General features: G+C 38.8%; 1 protein-coding gene across 5 annotated transcripts in view; it reads right to left on the reverse strand.

The window, feature by feature from the left end:
- dennd3a (DENN/MADD domain containing 3a) overlaps nucleotides 1–24,213 on the reverse strand; it is a 105,905-nt gene that overhangs the window by 42,280 nt on the left and 39,412 nt on the right. For all 5 annotated transcript variants that reach the window (XR_015757047.1, XM_087986650.1, XM_087986647.1 and 2 more), the window contains exons 8-13: nucleotides 18,203–18,421; nucleotides 12,496–12,617; nucleotides 9,010–9,165; nucleotides 7,720–7,816; nucleotides 5,522–5,625; nucleotides 1,370–1,551 (exon numbers count right to left, since the gene is read on the reverse strand). Coding sequence is in view for 4 of the 5 variants with exons in the window: in XM_087986650.1 (XP_087842776.1) it covers nucleotides 1,370–1,551; nucleotides 5,522–5,625; nucleotides 7,720–7,816; nucleotides 9,010–9,165; nucleotides 12,496–12,617; nucleotides 18,203–18,421 (880 nt within the window). In the remaining variant the exon portion in view is untranslated. The remainder of the gene's footprint in view (nucleotides 1–1,369; nucleotides 1,552–5,521; nucleotides 5,626–7,719; nucleotides 7,817–9,009; nucleotides 9,166–12,495; nucleotides 12,618–18,202; nucleotides 18,422–24,213) is intronic.

The following is a 24,213-nucleotide window of genomic DNA, read 5'->3' on the forward strand; positions in this document are numbered from 1 at the left end:
GGGAAATGTCAGGTTACAAGAATAGGGTAGGGGATGTGTCTGGGTGGGATGTTGTTCAGAGAATCAATGAGGACTCAATCGGCCAAACAGCCTGCTTCCATACTGTAGTGATTCTATGATTGATTCAATGAAAACTGATTAATTTTTCAAATTCCCAATGAGAAAAGGAAGCAGCATTGATGACATCATCAATTGTACCAAAGAACGAAGTGTTGGCGAAGTTCTGAGTAGGACTGGAACAAGGAGTATGCCACATAGGTATAGATATAGGTGGGGAGAAAGTGAGGTCTGCAGATGCTGGAGATCAGAGCTGAAAATGTGTTGCTGGAAAAGCGCAGCAGGTCAGGCAGCATCCAGGGAACAGGAGAATCGACGTTTCGGGCATAAGCTTTCCTGAAGAAGGGCTTATGCCCGAAACGTCGATTCTCCTGTTCCCTGGATGCTGCCTGACCTGCTGCGCTTTTCCAGCAACACATTTTCAGCATAGATATAGGTGGGACCCATATCAGACCTGTTGAGTTTCTTTTGAATAACTGGACTACATGGAACTGCCCTAAGTGAACACTGAGCATCAAAATCATTCATGACAATGATACATGACAATGTTTTCAATCAGTTTCAAGCTAGAGACTTTTTAATCTATGAGATAGCCATCATTATCTCTTCCACATAATCTATTAAAGAATTTTCAACCTAGTCACAATAAGTGACAAAACTGTAGTTCTGTCGAAGAATGAAAAATATTCAATCAAAAGATAACCTTTCAAATTGTACATATATAATTAAATCATATTTCACCCTCATAAGTTGGCTTTGGGTGGTCATAGAGTCATACAGTCACAAAGATGTGCAGCATGGAAGCAGATCCTTCAGTCCAACTTGTCCATGCTGACCGGATATCCTAAATTAATCTAGTTGCGTTTGCCAGCATTTGGCCAATATCCCTCTAAATCCTTCCTATTCATATACCCATCTAGATATCTTTTGAATGTAGTAATTTGTACCAGCCTCCACTACTTCCACTGGCAGCTCATTCAATCCTTTTATATCTTTTCCCTCTCTCCTTAAACCTATGCCCTCTAGTTTTGGACTCCCCTACTCTAGGGATAAGACCTTGGCTATTCACCCTATCCATGCCCTTCATAAATTTTATAAACTTTTAGAAGGTCACCCCTTTCCAAACCATTACATTTTTGGTATGCAGCAGTTTCACATAAACTACCGAAGGTTAACGGAAACAGCCATTAAAATTTAGTAATTACAGGAATATAAAAGTATAATGAAAAAATCTGTCTTGATGCAGGTAAACAGCTAACTTTGGAAAATGTATATCTTTCTTAAATGAATATTTGTCAATAGATTTTAATACCATTTTCATGCTTGTTCTTCCCCATAGACCGATGGACAATCGAAAAATCGTGCAAGGTGTCCACTGGTAGATTTGGCATGCTTGCAACAAGTCGTTTAATCATGAAGAAGTCAGAATTGCGCTCCCTCTTCATGGCCATTTCTTCCATTGTGGGCCTCCGCGGACTAGCTAGCATCTTTCCTCTAGAATAATGTCAATCACCTGATTACAATAGAATACTCAGCACGCTGGTAAATACAAGTCAAATGACTTAACATCCTCCTGAAGGCAAATAGATTCAGCATGCATGACACAGTAACACATCAGACTGATTTATTCCAAGCTGATAAAACCACAAAGTAATTTTTAAACTGTACCAAAACTAAATACAAACCTTTTATCTACCGCCTAAAGGTTTTGACTGGTGACCTTCTCTCCATCATAAAGTCAGAAGTAGGCATTGTCACCAATGATTGCACAATGTTCAACACCATTTGCAATTCCTCAGATAGTGAAGCAGCCCATGTTCAAAAGTGACAAGATCTGGACAATATTCAGGTTTGGTCAGACAAATGACCAGTAATATTCAAAACACACAAATGCCAAACAATGACCACTTCCAAGAAGAGACAATTTAACCACTGCCCCTTATCATTCAAATGGTATTATCATCACTGAACCCGCCACTATTAATTTTCTGCCATTGACCAGAAATTCAATTGGATTTGTCACATAAACAACAGCTACAACAGCAGGTCAGAGGCGAGGAATTCTGCAGCGAATAACTCACCTCCTGCTTCGCCAAAGGCTGTCCAATACCTGCAAATACACAACTCTGGGTGTTATGGAATGCATGCCACTTGCCTGAATGGATGCAGCTCCAACAACACTCAAGAAGCTTGACACCATCCAAGACAAAGTAGCCCACCTGATTGGCACGACAACCATAAGCACCTACTCTCTCCACCACTAAAGCTTAGTAGCAGCACTGTGTAATATCTACAAATGTGCTCGGAAATTAACCAAAGATCCTTATACTGCACCTTTCAAACTCACAACTACTTCTATCTAGAAAGATAAAAGCAACAATGAACACAACCATCTGCAAGTTCCTCTCCAAGCCACTCACCTTTTCTACATGGAAATATACTGCCATTCCTTCCGTGTTGCTGAGTCAAATTCCTGGAATTCCCTCCCTAAAGGCATTGTGGGTGAACCTACAGCATATGAACTGCAGCAGTTCAAGAAGGCAGCTCATTACCATATTCTCAAGGACAACGAGGGATGGAGAATAAACGCTGGCTAGCCCACATCCCATGAATGAATAAAAAAACTTGATGCAATGAATTTAGTAAATGGAACAGCAAAAAAAAATTAAATCAGATTTTTCCCTTTGAACTTTAAACTGGAGAATAAAAAGTTGGTCACTATTATGTAACTAAAAGTTACCAGGGAGATTTTGTGCAACATCAGGGTCAAATAGGGTTGTGTGGAATACACTTGAATTTCACAAGACCTACTAATTTTTGAAGAAGTGGATACTTTATGAAAGAGTGGCACCAGAAGTCTTTCAGTTAAGGAAAGACTGTCTCACCACCACAACTTGGTTTTGAGCTAGTTGCAGCTTGTTACAGAGCTATGATTGTGGTGCTCTTGAAGACATCCAGAAGCAAAAACAAAATTTTATAACCCTTCTCTTTTGAGTAAAAATGACAAAATTTGAAGTCTCTGAAACAGAAGAATTTTAATAGAACAAAAGGTCTACCCAACTGGCTACTAAACTGAAGAACAACCAGAGCTCAGCAGACAACATCATATCATCATTACTAAGAATCTAAAGGACTGAAACAACTTATCCAGGTTATGCAGTCTGGATTTTGATCAACAGAATTTGGTTTAGTAGTCAATTCAGCCTTGAGTATGCGCTCTCATTTAATATGATCTTGGCTGATCTCAACTCCACTTTTCTGCATGTTCTCCATGACTCTTCATCCCATTACTAATTAATAGTATCTATCTCCTTGAATTTACTCAATGTCCCAGCAATCTACTGCATTCTTGGGTAGGGTTTCTACAGAGTCATGACACTTTGAGAGAAGTAATTTCTCGTCACTTCTATTTTACATCTGTTATCCTTACCGTAAAAGTGTAACCTCTTATTCTAGATTGGCCTAAATAAGACAACATCTTTTCTACTTCCACTTTGTCAAATCCCCTTTAGCATCTTCTATACCTTAATTAGATCTCCTCTCATCTTTCTAATCTATAATAAATATAGGCCTAAACTGCTCAATTATTTTCATTACGACAAACTCCTAATCTCTGGATTCAATCTAGTGGACTTCCCATGAACTGCTCCAACATAATGACAACAACCCCCTCCCCCCTCAAGTAAAGAGATCAAAATTGTTTGCAATACTCCAGGTACATTTTCATTAATGCCTGGTACTGTTGCAGCAACACCTCCTTACTTTATATATCACTCCTTTCGCAATAAATTCCAAAATTCCATTTGCTTTCCTTCTTACCTGCTGTACCTGCACTAGCTTTCTGCAATTTATGCACGAGGTCATCCAAATCATTCTGCATCAAAGTATTAAGATTTTCTCATTTAGATAGCAAACTACTTGTTATCTGACCAAAATGAAAAATCTAATTTATTCATGGGCCAAATTTTGACCCATTTAGCTAACCTATTTTCATGTCATCTGAAAATTTGGCTATCATACTTTCTATCCCCACATCAAAGTCATTGATATGGATTGTAAATAGGTGAGGTCCCAACAACCAAGTCCTGCAGCACCCCACTAGCTATATCCTGCCATCTAGAAAAAGACTAATTTATCCTGACTCTCTGCTTTCTGTTGGTTAGGTAATCCTCTATATGTGAAGTAATGTGTGTATTGAGGTTTTAAAGAGGGATAAAACAAGTCACATTGTTGTAGATTAGTAAATTGTTTTTCTATTTATTCAAGAATATTTTTGTTTACAATAAGTAGTTATTTTCCTGTTAATGACTAAGCCTGGTGTGAATTACTTTTGTCCTAAACAATTGTCCATCAGGCAAACTGTCCATCAGGTGGCTTAATTGGGCAGTCACACATTTGTGATAACTTGTTAACATGAATAATGGGGCTTAATTATCCGAAAAAGCATCACTGGACCGCAACATTAACTCTGCTTTCTCACCCCAGATGTTGCCAAATCTGCTCCATTTTTCCAGCAATTTGTTTTTGTTCCTGATTTAGATTAATCTAGTTGGAGAAAACCAGATTCAAGTTCCATTCTGCTATCAGAAGTGAAAAGAGTAACAAGGTAGCAGTGAGAAAACTAAAGATGTTTTGCCATGATACATTACCATGTAAAATTTAGTTTCTTAATGCTCCAAATAAATCACCAATGCAGCTCACTAAAAAAGTAAAACTTATTACTCTTTACCACAGATTGTTAGCTATACACTATAACAGCCGAATGTATTATTGTAAATTGGCACAGTTTTAAATGCCAAAGTGTTAAACTGTCATAATAGAAACACAGCATGTTGTAAAGGTGCACCATATCAGAGGATAGGAAATTATTTTATAACCACAATCTCTGAAATGCTGAATTCTCACCAATGGTGATGTGGACAGGTTTAGAAGTAACGGTTTAGAAAATAAATTTAAAGTAACATGGCTTTAAATGTGATATTCAACTTTTAACTCTGAAAGTTGGAAGCCTGGAAATAACTACAAAACAAAATTTAATTAAGTGTTCTCAAATAAACTGCACCACAAATCTCAGCTTTCAGAAAGTAAGTGTTGAAACTTATTCTGTCACCACTAAGCTCCCATTCAAATTACTTTGGACACAAAACTAACATCTTTGTACAAATTTCATTACCATCACCAAACAAACAGTTCAGTTCATCTATATAACATAACATACTGCTAGTTGAAAAACCTATCAGCTATCTGGTGGGAAATTACAAAACTGTATTAATGTCAGTTACCACTGAAATCTTGTTCAGGTTTCTTTGGATGAGGATTCCATGTTTAATTTCAAGTAGTACTAAATAATGCCATTATTTTCAGTTAAACTGTTGATTTAGGATCTACTTAAATGGACTATGATATTTTTCATACTTTCTTTGAAGAATTGCAATTTCTAAAAAATGTTCGTTCATAGTTTTACCTGTCATTTTCGGAGCAACTGGTGAGTTCCGCGTAGCTGAAAGCATCCATCTTTCCACTCAAGCGAGCTTTAAGGAAAGAATGGAATATATATGTCTCCAAAACCTAGAATTTGCAATAACAAAATTGTTTTAGAAATTATGATAATAATTCAGTTGGACCATCAATATTCAACTTAAATCATCTGCCTTGAATACTTCAGACTGTCATGGACTATAATAGTTTTTTAAAAAGTCAACTGCTTATCTAAAACAGCTATTGCAATTACTTGACCAAGTTGAGGCATGTTCATGAAACTATTAGTAAACAAGAATCACTCTGATCCAAAATTAAAATGGTTCTAAAACGTTACTGAAACTCAGACCTGCGTCTCTGAACTGATTTGCACCTTTCTGCAAGTTACAGTTTGCGATAAAAGGTTGGCTATGGAGTATTCAACTTGGAAAAAACAATGAGCAAATTCAGGACAATATAAACCGACCTTCATCAAAAAATGTTTCCGGGCAGTAAGGCAAATAAAAGCATAAATGGAACTGTAAGCAGGAATTGAAACACACTATCCTGGAAGTCTCTCTCTCTCACTCTTAAAAAGCCATGATGTCGAGGACTGGAGGTGGACAAAGTTAGAAGTAACATGACACCAGATTGTAGTCCAATAGGTTTATTTCAGATCACAAGCTTTCACAGCACTGCTGCTTTGTCAGATAGGAGCCGCACTCTGAAAGCTTGTGATTTCAAATAAACTTGTTAAGACAATAACCTAGTGTTGTGTGACTTCTAACCTTAATAAGAAACTTGGAGTAATAATGGTTCACTGAAAACTCAAGATTTGAAAACTTTACCAGTGTTGAAGAGACAAAGCAACATGAAGGACTCAAAATTTAAAAAGACAATTACCTTTACTTTCCTGTCTATGTTAGGCATTCTCCCTCTTCTTTGTAAGCTTATTACTTTGTACGAATATTTGATATATAGTGTCTCCCCTCTTCTTTTCACCACAAGACTTCATCATTATTTGGTTGCTTCATTTGATTTAATTAACGAAGACTTAATTAAAGTGACTTCTTTTTGCATACCAAGTTTACTAAACTACCATAATTGCCCTAAAGTTTTACCAAACCACATTTCGTAAACCTTTGATCCCAATCTTCATAAATGCATAACACAAAGAAAAACACCTCCTGTGTAAATTATAAAGTTATTCAATATGCCAAGTTGATGTTTTGTTTCCTCAATGTATTTATTTCCTTGAGTTTTTGATATATTATTGTACCAAACAATCTAGCTTGCATTATCCATGTTCGAGCCCATCTCATGTCCCTTCATTATTTTAAAAATCTAGATTAATAGCCACATGATATTCATATTTCTTTGAAACATGACTGAAATAAACATTAATGTAAATACTTTAATTTGAAATACTATTAATAATAACAACACAGGAAATCTCATGTTTTTTGGAATTATATTCTACCAAAAACCAGCAAGAACGGAATGCTATTCTCAACTGGATGGAAAAGAATTTAAGGAACAGAAATACCTTAGAGTGTGAGAAATAACAGAAAAACAAAAAGAACAAATAGTAAACGTGTGACTGATAGAGCAAGTAGATCTCAAGTATCTGAGCGCAAGGTACAAGATTTTGGTTAGGCCATATCATTTGGAATACTATGTACAGTTCTCAAACAAAGTAAAAAGGCATTTTGGGGCTACTGAAAACATGTAATATGAATTCACTAGGATCAACAGAAAAGATTAAGTGGGGAACATGCAAAAATAAGAACATCAAACTTCAAAAGATTAGTAACTTTCAGAACGTAAGTAAAAGATTTTTCCACTCATTAGTTAATTGGCAACAATGAACAATTAATGAACAGAATTAGTGCTACAGTATTCAAAATTAGTTCTAGAAAAATAAAAGAGACGCTCAGGGATTTTTTCTGTAAAAGGTCTGCAAGAATATGAAATGAATTTTCAAGTTGGAATTCATTCTTGACATTAAGAAGAAACTAGAATTAGAAAATCAAAATATACTAGAGGGGACAGGGAAACAGTACTGAAACCAAGTTAGAGTTGATAACCTATCTGCATGAGAAAGCTGTAAGACAAGACCAAATGGTTCCCATCTATAATGAAAAATGTAATTGTCCATTGTATTAGTATAATTTTCGTACGCAGATATCATTTTTAAATTATTACCTTTTTGTAAAAAGACCGATCAGAATTGGTTCTGGTCTTCAAAAATTCTTCACTGTTGAAGACGCGATATTCATAATTAAGAAAGTCTGATACTTCCCTGCAAAAATAATGGTGTTGTAAATTCTACAGTGAGGATTTTTATATTTTGACACTCAATGTATACAAGTTAAAATTATGCTCATGGATTTAAGACAAACTATTCCAATGCAAAATCAAAAACAAAAGCAAAATACTGAGGATACAGGAGTTCTGAGATAAAAAGATTAAGTGTGAAGAAATTCAGCAGATATACAGCACCTATAGAGAGAGAGGAACAGAGTTAACATTGAGTCCAAAGTTCATTGGAATACTGTAAATCCTGCTGAATTTCTCCAGCACCTTCTGTGTTTATTAAGAACAGTAGTAACTTTTTGTAAAAAAAATAGGTTTAAGTAACTTAGAAAATAAGCGTCACAACCAAAGGAAAAAAAATTGACATTAGAAATTTTGCAGTACTTTTAATATTTGATACAATTCCATTTTGTATTTTCTCATGTGCATTTACCAGGGAAAGGTCTTTTTAAAAAATATATATAGTAAAACAGTTTAGAGGTAAGCACTTGATTTCAAGCAAGACCACTTATGCAACTGTGACAATATTGAGATGGATATTGTCTTTCTTTTCCTTGCTTAGCATACATGACACTTTCAACCAAGCAGTTTGCCATTATAATTATGATAAGCACTGAGGAATCATTCATTTGAATTGAATGAATTTCCACTAATAAAATTCCACTTTTTCAAAGATTTATTTACGAAATAACTAGAACTTTTTCCTGGATGTCTAGGAAAATGAAATTTCTCAATTGTCTACTTAACAATGATGGATCTAGAAACACAGATGTATATCACTTGTGACATCGTGCGTGATGACAGGAAACATATTGTGTGATGTATGTACCATACTGACATCACGCTTTGAAACTCTAAAGAGGAGTCATACTGGACTGAAATAATAACTCTGTTTCTCCCTCCATAGATGTTGCTAGGCTTTCTGAGTTTCTTCATCACTTTATTTCAAAAATCACAACTGATAATCTGCATTTAATCTCCAAATACTTTTATTTCACCACCCCTGAAATGGTCAACTGGCCTGAGCCATTCTCGTTTGGCCTGACTAAGCAGCAAGATACTTACCCAAAATCCTCTGGGCCTGTGGTGTGTATTTTTAAACTTTTAGGTAATAGTTTAAAATTAAGTAACAGTTCAGTGGTGAATTCCATAAAGAAGTGTTTCTGAAGTCATTCGTACCTGAAGATGTTAACCATCAGTTCCAAGGATATTTGCTGAATTTGAAAGTTCAGGTTCTGTTGCCATTCCCTTCTGCGCATGCGTAACTCTGAAATGTCTGTGCTGGAACCCAAGTGAGATAATTCCAGATCATAATACAACTGTAGACTTTCTGTCCTGAAAAAGAAGAGTTTTTAAAATATTTTTCTTTAGCCGAAGAATCAAAAGACTCAAGAATAGTGGAATACATATACCATCTTTAATAATATGAATCCTTATGACATTGGAGGTATCTTGCACAGAGGAAACAAACAAAAAGTTAATTAGTAAATGATGCAAGTTATTATAACATAGCAATTTAAAACAATTATCAACAGATTATCTTATTGTCCACAGCTATTGTGTATATTGTAATACCAGACTGGTAGTCTTAAATTTTGAGCTGGACTTGTCTCTTGTGGGGAAAAAATGAGGACTACAGATGCTGGAGATCAGAGCCAAAAAATGCGGCACTGGAAAAGCACAGTAGGTCAGGCAGCATAAGCTCTTCATCAAGAATTCCTGACAGAATTGCAATAAATTCCAATTAGCATTCCAAAATTGTCAATCCAATTCCAAATAATAAAAAGATTGATCAAATTGCATACCATCTAACTAGTTCAAATTAAACACCCATTGAAGTAATTTAGCTTGAGATAATAGGTTGATTATCACTTCATGAAATATAGCTATTTGCATTAGGCAGGCACAAAATTTTTGAGTTAGAATCAAAACCAATAAAGCAATTTCTAATGTAATTAAATTGTAAGAAAATAAAGGATTCAAATGAAGGGTACAACTTTAAATAAAAGGTTAGTAAAAGCTAGGAAAAGTTTTGAAGGATTTGTCCATTTCATAGCAAGGGATATCAATTCCAAGTGAGCCACATTAAAATGAGCAGAAAAGCAGCACACTTCAGACCTTTTAAAAATTAATACCTACTGGCAGGGCAGACCCAGCAGAGGTGGTAGCATAGTGGTATGCAGTCAGGAGGGAGTCACCCTGGGAGTCCTCAACATTGATTCTGGACCTCGTGAAGTCTCTGGGATCAGGTTAAACTTAGACAAGGAAACCTCTTCTTGGTTACCATGTACAATGCTCCCTTAGCTGATGAATCATCAACATGATCCTCCATGTTGAGCAACACTTGGCGGAAGTAATGACAGCGGCAGCAGCACAAAATGTACTCTGGGTAGAGGAATTTTAATGTCAACCACCAAGAGTGATTCGGTAACAGCATTACTGTTGGAACTGGTCAGGTCCTAAATAACAGCTGCGAGACTGGATCTGCAGCAGGTAGTGCAGAAACCATCAAGAGGGAAAGATGGCCTCATCTCACCAAGCTGCCTGCAACAGATGCATCTGTCCATGACAGTATTAATATGAATGACATTTGTACAGTTATAGAGACAAAATTCAGTATTCAGACAGAGAATCCCCTCCACCGTGTTGTATGGCACTATCACCATGGCAAATCAGACAAATTTAAAACAAATCCAGCAACTCAATGCTGGGCATCCATAAGGCACAGTAGCTATCAACAGCAGCAGAAATCATACTCTATAACATAATCTGCAACCTCTTGATCTGGCATATTCCCTATTCAACCATAACCATAAAAATTGTTTCAATGGAGAGTGCAGGAGAGCATATCATGAGCAGCCGCAGGTATAGCTAAAAATGAGGTGTCAGCCTGGGGAAGCTACCAAACAGGACTACATGCTTGCCAACAGCATTAGCACCAAGTGACTGACATAGCTAAGCAATCCCATAACCGAAAGGATCAAATCTAAATTATGCAGTCTTGCCACATCAAGTTGTTTAATTATCCACCACCATTCACAACTCACTAAAGGAAGAAGCTCCACAAATAACCCCATCCTCAATGAAGGGAGAGCTCAGCCTGAAGATAAGGCTGAAGCATGTCACGAAATGAACGTGTGCATGTCTGTGTATGGTATGGGAGAGGGCTCTCCTCCACAAGGACAGAAGGAGGAGAAATGAAATGGGTGAGAGTGGAGGTTGTGGGAAGGCTGCTGATTATATTCATGCTCAAGCTCAGAGTATGTTTCTTGGTTTATTAAAGAGGGTTAGACCACAAATGAAGATTTCTGTTTGAAGTCATTATCATCCATTTCATCAGATGGGAAACTGACTGTAGATCACCTTGCGCTTATTTGACTCACTTCAGCCAGAAGCACAAAGTTGACGATTAAACTCAGCCTCCTCAACAGGTTCCCAGCATCACAGGTACCAGTCTTCAGCCAATTTGATTCACGGCACATTGGAGGCACTGGATATTTCAAAGGTTATGGGCCCTAACAACATTCCGGCAGCAGTACTGGAGACTTGTGCTTCAGAGCTTTCCTCAACCCTGGCCAAGTTGTTCCGGTACACTAGTTGTACACTACTGATATCTACTCAATAATGTAGAAAATTGCCCAGGTTTGTCCCATACACAAATAGCAGGACAGATCCAAACCAGTGGATTACTGCACCAGTCTATTCCCAATCATCCATAAAGTGATGTAAAGTGTCATCAACAGTGATATCAAACAGCACCTTCTCAGTAATAACTTGCTCACTGACATTCTGCTCCTTCCAAAAGGAATTTTAGCTATGTCTAATTTGATATCTGACAAGTCTGAGGCACAAGTCAAGAGTGTAATTGAATACTCACCACTTGCCTGGTTTAGTGTAGTTCCCACAGCATTCAGAGAAGCCTGACACCATCCAGGCCAAAGCAACCCACTTAAGTGGCCCCACATCTACACCTCCTCCACCACCAATACTCAGTAGCTTCAGTGTGTATTACCTACAAGATACACTGCAGAAATTTGACAAAGATCCTTAGACAGCACTTTCCAAGCAGGCAACAACTTCAAACTGGAAGAACAAGGGATCACACCACCTGCAAATTCCAATCCAAGCCACTCACCATCCTGGCTTGAAAATATATCTCTATTCCCTCACTGTTGCAGAGTATAATCCTGGAATTTCTTCCCTAACAACATTGTTGGTCTAACTTCAGCACATGGACTCTAGTGGCTCAAGAAAACAGCTCACCACAACCTTCTCAAGGGCAACTAGGGTCAGACAATACATATTGGCAGGCAGCCATGCACATGCCCAAGAGAATAAAAAAAATTAAACCGATCATATGGCTGTTGGCAGGCTGAAGATTGGTTATTGATAACTTTTCACTAGTCGACAAATCATTCTGTGACTTGTTGCCAGCCAAAGCTCCATCTGTACACAATTCCAAGGTTCCAGCTTTTATACAAACTACACTTCAATGAATAAGCAGCTGTATAAAAGATACCTACTATCAGTGTCAGGTTTGTTTTTTCAAAACATGTAGTAAACCTTCAGCCATCCTTGTTTTTTTTTAAGACGTTCTTTTCTTATTTCAAACCACAATTATAGCAAAAAGTAAAAATAACAAGACAGTCTTTCCATTATATTTACCTTTGTATAAAACACTCTGCTGCTTCTAAAGGAATTTCAGGCATATCTATTTTGATATCTGACAAGTCTGATGATTTAATAGTTCCTTCATCGATGTTCACCAATATTAAGCCTTCAATTTCCTATATAATTAAGAGCAAATAAAGTAAATTTTAGACTTTATACATATGATTTAAATTGTTTCAATTCAATACAATTTTCTTTAAAATTTTCTGGAATGCGGTAGTTTATATTGTTCTATTTATTGTCCTGAACATTTTTTAAAAATTAAAATACTGAACTCTTAGATACAGGAAATGGCCATTTCCATATCAGATGGATGACAAACTAACTATTTTCTTTCTTGTCATATGGTCAGGTCAATAAAAGACATGATGAGATCATAAATTGGTTTAAAATCTAATTTCTTCTTTATGTTTTAAAATGGACTTTGCTGGACTAAAATGTGCTTACCATTGATCACACCATGTAAGCTAACTACAATTCTTGAAAGTTACCAGGCTAAAACTCAGACACCAACCTCCTCAAATCTTGTATTGTGTGGGTCTTGCAGTCAGCAAACGTAAAACAATAATCCATAACATGACTTATCAGCAGAGTCTGGTAAATAAAGACAGCTATCAAAATTCATTATACCTGCAAAGTGCTAATGGCTGACTATCCAGGTCTCACAATAAACAATGGTCTTGACCAGGACATAGACACTGGCTGATCCAGAAACTCTGACACAAACATTTCATAGGCCAAGAGTTTTGATTAATCTTAAGTTCTGGATACCCTTGCTTCAGTCTGCTATGAATTCAACCAGCTTGTTACAACCAGACTTCTTTGACTGTCCAAGTGATTTGAATCTACAAGACCATCAGCAGACCAAGGTCAGTAGCCCAGCTTGTCTCAAGTCCAAGTAAGCTGCTTCAAAACTAGTTCAGAAAGAAACCCCGAATTAGACTTAAAAGTGGACCAAGTCTCTACACATCAATGTTACATTAATTAACTTCAAAATGAATGATGTAACTCTGCCTTGGTTAGCTGAAAATCACTCTCCAAATCTTGGTTAGCTCAACATGCCTGAATTGGTGTTTCTACAGGAATTAACCGTCCACATTTTCGACTTTAAAAATATCATTTAAGTTATTTTTTATTGTAACCCATTTCCATTTCTTTTTCTTCCTTATATGACTCTATGTCTACGTTACAACAATTATTCCCCAGATTTGAAAGTATGAATAAACTATACTTCTGATTTAACCTCAAGATAGTTTAATGCTGGTCACTTTACAAACTGGACTCTTGTAGGCATATGCATAGAATCATACAGCATAGAAATTGACCCTTCAGTTCAACTTGTCTATGCTGACCAAGTTTCCCCAAACTAAACTAGTTCTATGTGCCTGCATTTCAAAGACACCCTACAGTGTGGAAACAGGCTATTCAGCCCATCAAGTCCACAACAACCTTCAAAGATCATCCCATTCGGACCCAACCCCATCCTATACCTGTAAATCTGGGAAATGCCAGGGTTACAAGGATGTTGCCAGAGTTGGAGGATTTGAGCTTTGGGAGAGGTTGAATGTGCTTGGGCTGTTTTCCCTGGAGCGTCAGAGGCTGAGGGGTGACCTTATAGAGGTTTACAAAATCATGAGGGGCATGGATAAGATAAATAGACAAAGTATTTTCCCTGGGGTGGAAGAGTCCAGAACTAGAGGGCATAGGTTTAGGGTGAGAAGGGAAAAATATAAAAGAGACCCAAGGGACAACTATTTCACAGAGGGTGGTATGTGTATGGAATGAGCTGCCAGAGGAAGTGGTGAATGCTAGTACAATTGCAAACGGCAAGTACAAACGGCATCTGGATGGGTATATGAATAGAAAGGGTTAAGAGGGATATGGGTCAGGTGCTGGCAAGTGGGACTAGATTAGGTTAGGATATCTCGTCGGCATGGGCGAGTTGGAATGAAAGGTCTGTTTCCGTCTTGTACATCTCTATGACTAATCCACCCACTTGCATGTCCCTGGACATCACTGGCAATTTAACATGGCTAATCCATCTAATCTGCACATTTCTGGACTGTGGGAGAAAACCCACGCAGACACAGGGAGAATGTGCAAACTCCACACAGAATATTTGAGGGAAGCATGGCCTGATTCAAAAGAGAAAAAGGAAACACTTCTGCTTGTGCATAGAATGCAAGAAAAATAGAAGTTTGATTTACCTCATTCACAACAATATCCAGCAATCTTAACTTTCAATCGATGGAAACTTGGATTGTTTTGAGGGATCTCTCTGGTGGAGACTCACAATATACCCAAATGATCAAGACTTCCAAATTATTTTTCAAGTTGTTTAAATTGAGTTACATTTCTTCAGGTTTTGTCAGCTAACTTGAGCAGCACATACTCAATTTCTTTGCTCCTCATAACAAGACCAGCTACAGCTTTTTATAGTTCATACATTGTATGGTGGCTCTTCTAAGTGGGCCAGCATATACTGTACATCCCTAGCTGCCCTTGAAAAGGTAACAGTGAGCCACTTTCTTAATCCATCACAGTCCCTTTGGCCAAGGGACACCGACAATGTTGTCAGGAAATAAGTGCCAGGATTTTCACCCAGCGACACTGAAGGAACAGCAATTTAAGTTAGGATGGTGAGTGGCTTGGAGGGAAATTTGCAGGTGTTGGGTACTGCTATATAGTCATTGTTGTCCAATGTATCTGCTGCTCTTCTAAATGGCAATGGTCACAGTTTTGGAAGGTGTTGCCATACGAGCAAGAAATAGGAGTAGGCCCCTCAACCCTTCAAGCCTGTTCCACCATTAAATAAGACATAGCTGACCTGTTTTTAACCTCAACTCTACATTCCTGTATATTCTCGGTAATATTTGTCCTTTTGGTAATCAGGAAACTAACAGCTCTGCCTTAAAAATATTTAAAGATTCTGCATCCATTGTCTTTTGTGGAAAGGAAAAATCTCATAACACTCTGATTAAAAAAAATTTCTTCATCTCTATCTTAAATGGATGATTCTTTATTTTAAACTATGACCTTGCGTTCTAGATTCTCCCACAAGAAAAAATATCTTTTCCACAACCACCTGGTCAAGTCCGCTCAGGATCTTTTCTGTTTTAATTAACTACTCTCGGACTCTTCTAAACCTCAGATGGTTCAGGCCGGGTCTGTCTAGCAATTCCTCAGAAGGCCAACCACTTATTCCAGATTCTAACCTAGTCAACCTTCTCTGAACTGCTTCCAATATATTAACATCTTTCTGCAAGTACAATGACTAGTATTGCACACAATACTCCAGATGCTAGAGCACTGGACAGACAGTAAGTCAACCAGTTCAAAAGCAATTAGAAATAGGCAACATACATTTCCAAAATCAACCTGGTTAAGTTCCTCAGCTCCTGTCTAAGGAGCCTTGATGAATTTCTGCAGCATATCTTATAGATGGTGCACACAGGTGTTTGCTTGTACCTGTGGTGGAGGGTGTGAATGGCATACATCCATTAACAAACAAAACAATCAAGTATGCTTTGTCCAAAATGGTGTCAAGTCACCATCTACAAAGATACAGGTCAGGAGTGTGGTGGAATGCACCCATTTGCCTGGATGAGTGCTGCTCCTTAAGATACAAGAAGCCTGACACCATCCAGGTCAAAGCAGACTGCTAAATTGACACCAGATCCACTCCCTCTACCACCAACGTGCAGTAGAAAAGTGTGTTCCATCTATAAGATGCACTACAGAAATTCGATGAACCTTAAACAGCACCTTCCAAAAACATGATTCCTACAATCTTGAAGGACAAGGGCATGAAATACATGGGAACACCACCATCTGCAAATTCTCCTTCAAGCCACTCACATCCTGACTTGGAACAATTCTGTAATTCCTTCAGTGTCATTGGGACGAAATCCTGGTATGTCCTTCACTCATGGCATTGAGGATCTACTGAAAGTACATAGCCTTCAGCAGTTTGAGAAGGCAGCTTACTACCACCTTCTCAAGGGCAGCTAGGGATGAGCAATAAATGCTAGACCAGACAATGATGCCCATGTCCAGCGGGTGAATAAATAGTAAACTTCTCAAGTGTTGTTGGAGCTGTAGTCATCCAGGTAAGCGTAATGTACTATTTTCAAATTTAAAAGTCATTTGATTGTAATGCTGTTAGTACTGCAAAGATCAATGCTGCATATAGGATCAATGCAAGAGAGCAAAATTTCTATTTTCTGGTCACCTTGAAGAACCAGGAATGGTATCAAAGAAAACTTCTGGTAGATGCAGCAAGTGAGGCAATTAATCTTCCTGGAAGGGCCAAGACACAAGTAATATTTTACTTGTTATTAATCTCAACTCCGAAACGTTTCCCATTTTCATGGATATCAGGAAAAGAGGAGAAAAGATATATATTTTAAAATTCTACTATCCTTACATTTTAAGGTATATGTAATGAATATATAATAATATATTATATTTATTTAGGAACTTGGTTTCTACAGCGGAAAAAATGGATTTTAGTCTTCGGTTCTGTGAAAGTCTGATATCTATTTTTAAGAAGATCAGAAAGTAATTTTGAACAGAGAGTTCAAAGTAGCATAGAACATTACAGCGCAGTACAGGTTCTTCGGCCCTCGATGTTGCGCCGCCCTGTCATACTAATCTGAAGCCCATCCCACCTACACTATTCCATGTACGTCCATATGCCTGTCCAATGACGACTTAAATGCACTTAAACTTGGCGAATCTACTACCTTTGCAGGCAAAGCATTCCATACCCTTACTACTCTCTGAGTAAAGAAACTACCTCTGACATCTGTCTTATGCCTATCTCCCCTCACTTTAAAGTTGTGTCCCCTCGTGTTTGCCCTGTCTCCCTGTCCACCCTATCTAACCCTCTGATTATCTTTACAAGCATTTACAAGAAGTTATGAGTGTTTCATTAAATAATATGCAATCTGCCTGGGAGATAATTGTTAAAGTGTTTGCAGACTTGGGTTTTATAATCTAAAGAAAGAAAGTGAGAGAGGGCCAGAGCAAGTTAATACAGACAGTAAGTTCTTACATCAGAAGCATTATTAGCAGCTCTGTCAAAGTCTGACAAAGGCTAAGGAGAAGTCATGTAAGGTATCAAGGTTAGCACAAAGAATGCTCTAGAAGTCTGGAAGTATCAAAGAAGAAGACATCTTATAAAACCTTTAAAACGTAATTTGGGGAAGTCTAGTGTGAAATAATAAGTGTGCTAAGTCAGCAATTTATTTAAAGGGTCTTTGAGAGACATTTACAAAAGAATATAGTATGAAGAATATAGTATGGAGTGAATGCTGAAAGGAAACAAATTACAGTTATGCCAAAGGAAGAAGTCGTCTTAGTTTAAAGATAAGGGCATGGTGGTGAGTGTCTCCAATTCTGGGAATAGAATGAATCTTTTTTTTGATGTTTGTAATAATGTTTTTCCAATTGTTCTTGTATCAGGTGATATAGATTGTACTTTTCCGGTGTAATAAACTTTTAGTATTTTTGTTAAATGTTCATTAGATGCCACATGAATACATTCAGTGACTGAATTCCACAGTAAAAAAAGAAACAAAATAAACAACTTACATTTATCAAAACAGATTCCACTCAGAAATCTGACCTGCCCAGTAATACCATTGGCTGGGATAGTATCTATAAATATATGTACACAGACATATATCACAATACTTACAGAGTTAATGTTATTAAAGTAATCAACATGGCAGCCCATCAAAAAAGCTGTTGGTGCCATTAGAAAATCCATCATGCCTTTGGACAGGATAGGCACATAGGTATGTTGCCACTGAAGTGGATGAAGATAGAGAACAAAACATTCTGCAACAAGTGTCAGCAAAGACCAATCAGCTGACAGAAGGACTATCCTCTGTTCAATTAAAAAACATGTCAGGATCTGAGGTAAAAAGAAAGAAATCATTAATATTTGGCATTTATTCTCTTTCAGCATTTCACTTATCCTTAAAATCAATTCACATCTACACACCATTCAACATTACTATTATTTTTCACTAAAATCAGGAACACTGCATTCCATAAATTATGATCAATGAGGCATTGTTCAAGCAAACAATGCAGCCTATACTCAAAAATGCAGAAAAGAAAAAAAGACTTCAACTACATCAACTGCACTTTCCATGTGACTTCAAAGCCACAACCACTACAATCAAAAAGACAAGGGCAGCAGATAGATGGGAACTTCACCACCTACAAATTCCTCTCAAAACCACTTAACATCCTAACTTGGAAATATATTGCCTTTCATGCAGCATTGCTGGGTCAAAATCCTGGAACTTGCTCCTAATAACATTAAGGGTGTACTTACTCCAAATGGACTACATATGTTCAAGAAAACAGTTCACTATACCTTCTCAAGGGTATCTAGGCTGAACAATAAATGCTGGCCTAACCAGCCACTTCCACATACTGTGAAAGTATTACATTTTTTTTAATTCAATGATGGCACAAAGTTTCCTCCAAAAAAAAATTTAGCAATGAAACTTCTGAGTAGATCCATGAGCTATTCCTAATGTATTCATTGCTGGTACATGCCTGGCCTACTTACATTAGTAATTTGAACACAAGATAAAGTGAGAAGTTTTGGTAGCATGCAGAAACACAATACCAAATAAACGGTAGAATTCTAACAATAGCACAGGTGTAAAGAAACGTGCATAAATCATTGGAGGTGACAAATCGAGAGATAGGTAAATAAATGATTAGAGCATCCTTTGCTGTACTAATTGGGGTGTGCACCACAAAAGCAAAAAAAGTTATATTAAACTTAGGCAAAACACTGGTTCAGCCTCAGTTGTCATACTGAGTTCAGTTCTGATATCACACTTCAGGGTGTGAAAGCATGAGAGAGAGCACAGAAACATCTCTCAAGTTCTTAAGGAAACTCAGTTAACTAGATTCGTTGCAGAAATGGAGACTTATCTTGTAGAAGAAAATACGAGGAGATTTGATCAAAGTTTTAAAAACTGTATAGGAAAACAGTGGCATGTTGGTAGTTATTGTATAGTAATGTGTTAGGACTAATAATCCAAAAGACCCAGGATACTGTCCTGGAGAACATGCATACAAATACATGTTAATCAATACATATTGATTAAATTCAGTTAATCAATACATTCTGAAAGCCAGTGTCAGATGATGACCAGAAAATCATCAATTGCCATAAAAATTCATTTATTTTATGAATATCTCTCAAGGGAATCAATCTGCTATCCTTCCCTGGTCAGGCCCACATGCATGTCTCCAAAACCACAATGTTGCCTGTTTACTGATCTCATGGGCAACAAATGCTGGTCTGACCAGCAGTGTTCATATCCATGAAAGAACTTTTTAAAAAGACCATAAGGCACCTAAACAGAGTAGATGACAAGAAACTGTTTCCATTTATGGGAGGATTGAGAAAAAGAGAATGCAACAAGTGCTTAGGTTCTGGAATACACCAGCTAGGAGTGTGGTGCAAGGTATTCGAGAGGAAATGGTGTTTTGATTTTTATTCATTTGTGGGATGTGGGAATCAGTAGCTAGGCCAGCATTTAATGCAGATATCCTGGAGAAGATGGTGAGCTATCTTTTTGAACTGCTGGAGCAATGTGATTACCTCATAACTGCTTTCTGAAATGGTGTAACAAGCCAGTCAGTTCTAACAAACTGTTACAAAGTCTGAAAGAAGGAATGAAACCAGGTAGACCACTGACATCGATCAAAGCATCAGAAATGACAATAGCATACGTTGTGCCATAAACTCTCCAAGTCCTCCTTGTTTAGTTAGCAGCTGGCCCACAAGCGAGTTAAGTAACAGCCTGACATAGATATACTAGGTAAAAACAAGGGTTGCAGATGCTGGAAACCAGATTCTAGATTAGAGTGGTGATGGAAAAGCACAGCAATTCAGGCAGCATCCGAGGAGCAGGAAAATCGACATTTCGGGCAAAAGCCTTTCATCAGGAATAGAGGCAGAGTGCCTGCAGGGTGGAGAGATAAATGAGAGGAGGGTGGGGGTGGGGAGAAAGTAGCACAGAGTATAATAGGTGAATGGGGGTGGGGATGAAGGTGATAGGTCAGAGAGGAGGGTGAAGTGGATAGGTGGAAAGGAAGATAGGCAGGTAGGACAAGTCATGGGGACAGTGCTGAGCTGGAAGTTTGGAGCTGGGGTGAGGTGGGGGAAGGGGAAATGAGGAAGCTGGTGAAGTCCACATTGATGCCCTGGGTTGAAGTGTTCCAAGACGGAAGATGAGGCATTCTTCCTCCAGGCATCAGGTGGTGAGGGAGCGGCGGTGAAGGAGGCTCAGGACCTCCATGTCCTCAGCAGAGTGGGAGGGAGAGTTGAAATTTTGGGCCACAGGGCGGTGTGATTGATTGGTGCGGGTGTCCCGGAGATGTTCCCTAAAGCGCTTTGCTAGGAGGCGTCCAGTCTCCCCAATGTAGAGGAAACCGGATCGGGAGCAACGGAACAGTAAATGATATTGGTGGATGTGCAGGTAGAACTTTGATGGATGTGGAAAGCTCCTTTGGGGCCTAAATTGGAGGTGAGGGAGGAGGTGTGGGCGCAGGTTTTGCAATTCCTGCGGTGGCAGGGGAAGGTGACAGGACGGGATGGTGGGTTGTTGGGGGGCTTGGACCTGACCAGGTAGTCATGGAGGGAATGGTCTTTGCGGAAGGCGGAAAGGGGTGGGGAGGGAAATATATCCCTGGTGGTGGGGTCTTTTTAAGTGGCGGAAATGTCGGCGGATGATTGGGTTTATGCAAAGATTGGTAGGGTCGAAGGTGAGCACCAGGGGGGATCTGTCCTTGTTATGGTTGGAGGGGTTGGGTCTGAGGGTGGAGGTGCGGGATGTGGACAAGATGCATTGGAGGGCATCTTTAACCACGTGGGAAGGGAAATTGAGGTCTCTAAAGAAGGAGGCCATCTGGTGTGTTCTGTGGTGGAACTGGTCCTCCCTGGGAGCAGATACGACGAAAGCGGAGGAATTGGGAATACAGACATGTTCCAGCTATTACCATCACTGGGTATGTCCGAGCCCAACAACAAGACTGACTCAAAGGTGGTGGTACTACGGTATACAGTAAAGAGGAAGTTGCCTTTGAAGACCTCAAATTGACTCCAGACCCCAAAAAACATTATGATATTGTCAAACGTGGTCATGAAACCTCCTGCTATTACCTAGCACTTAAGGCAGAAATGTTACTTGTCACTTGTCAGCCCAAGGCTGTGGATGTTGTCCTGATCTTGCTGCATATGGACACAGACTACTTCAGTACCTAAGGAGTCAGAATTGTACTGAATGCTGAGCAACTGTCAGCAAATGTCTCCACTTCTGACCTTTTGACATAGGGAATGCCTTTGATGAAGCAGCTGAAGATGGCTGGGCTAGGACGCAATCCTGAAGAACTAATACGAATGGATTAATTGAAGAATCACAGAATCAGTATGGTGTGGCAAGAGGCTATTTGGCCCATAGAGTCTGCACTGACACTCCGAAGTGCATTCCACCTAGAGCCAGCCTCTATTCTATCCCTGTAACTCTGCATTTACCATTGCTAATCCACCTAGCCTGCACCTTTTTGGAGCATAGGAGGAAAATGGAGCATTCAGCGGAAACCCACATAGACACAGGGAGAACATGCAAACTCCATACAGACAGACAGCTTCCCAAGACCAGAATCAAAGCCAGGTCCCTAGTGCTGTGAGGCTGTGGTGCTAACCACAGAGCCATCATGCAATTGGTGTCGATGTACTTATTTTCCCTAGTGGTTCTTTCACCAGCTGCTACTGACCCAATTCAGCAACCAAGTCGTTCATGACACATCCAGCTTGGGATCTGGAATCAATGTTGATGGCTCCCAACTGTATACGTTATGGACCCGGCCAGACCCCCTCAAAACATTTCCAGAAGGTAGCCCACACCCTGACTTTTCTAGTTGTTTTAAGCAGGTGTATAGTGGATATTCTAGGAATGATGCAGCTGGCCCAACCACTCAGTTTCAAACAAAATAAAATTTATTTAGACATGGACAAAAAGAGATCAAAAATATAGAATAACATAACTTCTCTGAAAATCCAAATGACTCCATCGCAACTTAATGATGTTGTTCCAATAGTTGCAACATCCCCATAAACACCCCCTTGGCAAAAAAGGTAAAAATCAAACACAGATTCTTACAGGAGAGGTGTCACAGAGAAAGAGGGTCAGCATGGAGCTATGCCTTTGACCAGCAGCCTCAAAAACTGACGAGCAGCTGCAAAACAGCCAGATTGCGAAAACCAAAACAAACCAGAGAAAAGCTGAGCTGAGAGAACTGGCCACTCCCCTTTCATTGTATGAGTGTTTTTTTTAAACTTAAAAGCTTCTTCAAGTAGATAAACCCAGACATATCAGAACTTTTGTCTTACGACCCCCCTGGAAAAAAAAAACCAAGACAATATAAACTTGTTAAATGAGCATCGTCACATATGCCACCATCTCGACTGTGACAGGAATGGTGCCGGTTGTTTCTTGGACATAATTCCATGAAAATGAATGTATTCGGCTGTTTTTTTTTAAAACTAGTCTATGAGACAGCAATCCCAATTTTAGTACAAGCCCCGATATTAATAAGGAGGATTTTGTAGCATTGTATCATTCATAGTCACAGGTGAGGTGCCTGAAGACTGGAGGTTGGCTAACGTGGTGCCACTATTTAAGAAGGGTAGTAAGGAGAAGCCAGGGAACTATAGACCAGTGAACCTGACATCAGTGGTGGGCAAGTTGTTGGAGGGAATCCTGAGGGTCAGGATGCACATGTATTTGGAAAGGCAAGGACTGATTAGGGATAGTCAACATGGTTTTGTGCGTGGGAAATCATGTCTCACAAATTTGATTGAGTTTTTTGAGGAAGTAACAAAGAGGATTGATGAAGGCAGAGCAGTAGATGTGACCTATATGGACTTCAGTAAGGCGTTCGACAAAGTTCCCCATGGGAAATTGGTCAGTAAGGTTAGGTCTCATTGAATATAGGGAGAACTAGCCATTTGGATACAGAACTGGCTCAATGGTAGAAGACAGTGGGTTCTGGTGGAGGGTTATTTTCAGACTGGAGGCCTGTGACCAGTGGAGTGCCACAAGGATCGGTGCTGGGTCCAAATCATTTACATAAATGATTTGGATGCGAACATAAGAGGTACAGTTAGTAAGTTTGCAGATGACATCAAAATTAGAGGTGTAGTGGACAAAGAAAAATGTTACCGCAGATTACAACAGGATCTTGACCAGATGCGCCAATGAGCTGAGAAGTGGCAGATGGAGTTCAATTCAGATAAATGCGAGGTGCTGCATTTTGGGAAAACAAATCTTAGCAGGACTTATACACTTAATGGTAAGATCCTACAGTGTTGCTGAGCAAAGAGACCTTGGAGTGCAGGTTCATAGCTCCTTGAAAGTGGAGTCACAGGTAGATAGGATAGTGCAGAAGGCGTTTGGTATGCTTTCTTTTATTGGTCAGAGTACTGAGTACGGGAGTTGGGAGGTCATGTTGCGGCTGTACAGGACATTAGTTAGGCCACTGTTGGAATATTGCGTGCAATTCTGGTCTCTTTCCTATTGGAAAGATGTTGTGAAACTTGAAAAAGTTCAGAAAAGATTTACAAGGAGGTTGCCAGGGTTGGAGGATTTGAGCTATAAGGAGAAGTTGAAT

Source organism: Chiloscyllium plagiosum, unplaced genomic scaffold (assembly GCF_037043375.1).
Source record: "Chiloscyllium plagiosum isolate Xiang-an unplaced genomic scaffold, Cpla_swu_hap1 HiC_scaffold_4, whole genome shotgun sequence".
NCBI lineage: Eukaryota > Metazoa > Chordata > Chondrichthyes > Orectolobiformes > Hemiscylliidae > Chiloscyllium > Chiloscyllium plagiosum.